The 3,919-nt window shown below is 35.6% G+C and overlaps 1 protein-coding gene across 3 annotated transcripts in view; it reads left to right on the forward strand.

Annotated features, from left to right (window-relative positions):
- Nucleotides 1-1,251: 1,251 nt before the first annotated feature.
- Dmd (dystrophin) overlaps nt 1,252-3,919 on the forward strand; it is a 1,613,500-nt gene continuing 1,610,832 nt past the window's right edge. For 2 of the 3 annotated variants that reach the window (XM_023715435.1, XM_023715434.1), the window contains exon 1: nt 1,304-1,488. In XM_023715435.1, coding sequence (XP_023571203.1) covers nt 1,399-1,488 — 90 coding nt within the window. In that variant the 5' untranslated portion in view covers nt 1,304-1,398. Of the gene's footprint in view, nt 1,489-3,919 lie in introns of all 3 variants that reach the window. The other variant, XM_023715436.1, reaches the window with a different exon arrangement.

A 3,919-nucleotide genomic window follows, 5' to 3' on the forward strand; every position in this document is an offset into this window, starting at 1 on the left:
TGAGAAATAGTGAGGCAGTTTCAAAACTGGTTAGTAGGACAGTTACTATAATTAATACATTGCATATTGTTGTCTTCGTAGTAGTTATTCAGAGTATAAGGTGCAAACATGACATCTTGTCTAAACACCATTAATACAAATCTTTCATCTCATTGAACTAAGAGAAAGTAGCTGTATATCTATCCTAACTATTTTGTATATACAGATATATTTTTTTCACTACAAAATGGTCCTTCATTTATATCCCCTTTTTTTGTTTTGTTTTGTCAGAAATGGGTGTTCCATTGCTGTTAGAGAAGCCATCTTTTTTTTCTGTAATGCAATTCATGAGAGAAGTACTATAGAAATTTGTATATCTAAGTGTAAATGTTTTAGGCTCCATTGCACAACCCAAACAAGCATAGCCAGCACTGCTGTACTTGCATGCCATATGTAGGATGATATATATACTAGAATTGACTTTTGCATATATCAAATTATAATCAAATTCAAATACTATGGGATATCATTTGCAAAAGGATATAGCATATTCCCTGACACATAATAGCTACCCCACAATGCTAATACAGTATTTTCATTTCCGTGGAGGTTTTGATATCGTATACTTTATTTGTGATAGGTGATCTTTAAAGTTTCACATGAACTTCCACATTTGTAAGTGAAAACCTTTTCACAATAGAAGGATTTGTGGTTCTCAGTGTTTGCTTCACTTCTTTAGCTCAATGTGCAATCTGCTGCTCAACAATTATAGCAAAAATAAGAATAATTGCTGACTAAATCCTTTTATACAAAATGCAAATATTTTTCTCCTCATTGCCACATTTGTTTTTAAAAGTAAAATGCAAGTTATTTTTAGAAAATGAATTTTATAGGGCCGGCCAAATAGCTCAGCAGATTAAAGGGCCTGCAAGAAGGTGCCGGGGCCGGAGGTTTGATCCCTGGGCCAGTTCTGCCAGCCCCGCCCCCAGGGCTCACTGAGAAGGCTATTAAGTCTGGGCTTGGTGGCGTGAGCCTATAATTCCAGCTCTTGCGTGGCTGTAAACAGGTGGATCACTATGAGTCCAATCTATTAGTGAGACCCTGAACACCCTGTAGACACTTCCCTAAGATACAGGGAAGAAAATGGTTTTTCACCCCATTTCTTTACACATTTGGCTTCAGGGAATTTATCTATCTGTCTGTCTGTCTGTCTGTCTGTCTGTCTATCTATCTATCTATCTATCTATCTATCTATCTATCTTTCTAGAGGGTGTTAATGCTGACAGCATCAGACAAGCATCAGAACAACTGAATAGCCGGTGGATAGAGTTCTGCCAGTTGCTAAGTGAGAGACTTAACTGGTTAGAGTACCAGAACCGCATCATCACTTTCTACAATCAGCTGCAACAATTGGAGCAAATGACAACCACTGCTGAAAACTGGTTGAAAACCCAACCCACCTCTACTTCAGAGTCAACAGCAATTAAAAGCCAGCTAAAAATCTGTAAGGTAAGAATCTTTCCTCCTTCCATTTAGATATGATTGCTAGGCATTTCTTAGTGATTACCAAGAGAACCATCACAAAATGTTTGGAAACGGAATTCTCACCTTCTAGAGATTTAACTGAACACAGACAAGATCAAATATGAATAAAGAAAATCAGTTGAAAGATGATGAATGAATGTATATTCCTATATAGAGATCCTAAAATCCTACAGTTTGTAGAGCAATTATTCCTGGCTATTTTATCTTGTCAGTTTGCTAAGGATTGAGACACTGATAGAAGGTTGAAACTTCATAGAGCCTATGAAAATGACCTATGCTTTAGAGATTTTCTTTGCTAATAACAAAAGTCTCGTCATCTGCTGAAAAGCTGGAATCTGTACAAATAGCTGAAATACAATTCAACACTACAGGGACATGTTATAAAATGGGATACCTAAGGACAATTATTAACATAAACGGCCCACTCAATTCAAGAAAATTTGAATAAGGTTTCATTGCAAAAAGCTATTTTAGGACTATGATTGGAGTATCAAAGAACCTCAAGGGATAGTGCAATATCTTGGCATCAGAGCTATTATTTGTCTTAGAGCAGAAAAATTGAGAAGGGAATTTTTGGAAACTCAGAAGAGAGTTAGATTCTCATAGTACAAGGAAGATTAAGAGTCAACCCAAGGCATCCTGGTGGAAATGGAGCCAGAAGATAAGTGGTCAGCTTTATTTCCCCTACCTTCCAGCACTGTTTCTGAACAGGGCTCCCCACTGACTCAGCTTAATCACAAATGGCCAAAGATAAGGAGCTTTTACCTGTAACAATGTGTCTCCTGGGACAGGGAAAAGGTGGCCAGTGAAGTGGGAGAGGCAAAGCAATTGAATTAGCACAAACCAGGCTGAGACAGAGATTAAAAGAACATATTTGCAAATGTATGAAAACTAGAAATATATAATTATTGGAAGAGCTTGAATTTTCTCATCATTTTTATGACCTGTGCACTTTCATAGGAAATTGATTAGAGGATGGATTAAAGGGTTTTTAGGATGAACATTTAATGATAGATTGAGATGATTCTATTTAAGAAGAATAGAGGTTAATTTACATACTTTAAAAACAATAGTTTAAGTAATGGGTGACTGGAGATGGAGAGGTAACAGGGTTATGTGTGAAAAAGTAATTGAATCCAGAAAATTATTGGAAATTCAAAGCTATTTTTAGAGGAAAAAAATTGAAGGACTTGGTGTTTTTCTCTTTAAATATTAGAACTAAAACTTTAGTAAGAAATATACTCATAAAATATAATTTTGGATATAGAATATACTATAGAATTGCAACTCAACTTATTAAATACTGCTCTAAGACATTTCTGCATTTAGATACTTTCTATAATTTAGTAGTAGAATCCATGTGCTTTCTGTGAATTAGAAGAGTAATTACCATATATTATTTCTCGTAACGAATGTACATTCCTTTAGTCTGATTATTGTGATTCAGTTTTAGAAATTATTAATAGCATCTACAAAATACACTCATCTGTGACATATATAGAGGGTAGTATCCCTAAAGGATCCAAGAATGATACTGAATATGTCAGTTAGCTTGAGCTGACATTGTAAATAACATTGATTGAGTGATTTAAGCAATACAACTCTCTTTATCACACTTCTAGTGGTTGGAAAATCCAAGATCAACGTCTGGCTGGGTTCAGCTTTTGTCAAGGGCTCTCATACTTGCCTGTAGATGATCAGCTTCTCAAAATGTTTGCACACATAACATGTCCAGACTCATGTCTGTGAAGGCTGATGGAGTATGTACAAGTGACAGTGAGCTTCTTGGTTGTATAAAGCTATCAACCCTGTGAGATTAGGACCCCCACTGATGGCACCCTAACTTTAATTACTTTCTAAACATTCTCTTTCCAAATACTCATAGTTTCTTTGAGGGTCAGGGTTTCAAAATGTATATTTTGAGGAAAAACAGTTCAGTTCATTGCACTATGTTTTGAAAATAATAGTGAACTTTACTTATCCTTGCTTCATTGTATTTATGTAGAGTAGAGAAGAGAAGCACTAATCCAGGGAATAAATTAAATAAATGTAAAAAGTCCACCGTGACAAATGTTTCTGCAAATGTACACAGTTGGGGAGAATATTTAACAGGAAAAGCCTGAGCTAGACAGAACCCGCAAGGAAAGTTTCCTTTGTAGAGGGACATTTGAAATGAAACTTTAAAGATGAATTGGCATTAACCAAGAGAAGTACTGTAAGGTACTTCAGTTAAAAGAAACATGGTGTAAGGGAGCAATGAAGATCAAGTGAAAGCCAATGTGAATGGTGAGTACAAAGGAGCAAAAGAGAGGACTGAGGAAGGAAGGTGAAAATGTAGAGAAATGGATGAATAGATAGATAGATAGATAGATAGATAGATAGATAGATAGATAGA

The sequence above is a fragment of the Octodon degus genome, unplaced genomic scaffold (assembly GCF_000260255.1).
Source record: "Octodon degus isolate 3935 unplaced genomic scaffold, OctDeg1.0 scaffold00041, whole genome shotgun sequence".
Taxonomy (NCBI): domain Eukaryota; kingdom Metazoa; phylum Chordata; class Mammalia; order Rodentia; family Octodontidae; genus Octodon; species Octodon degus.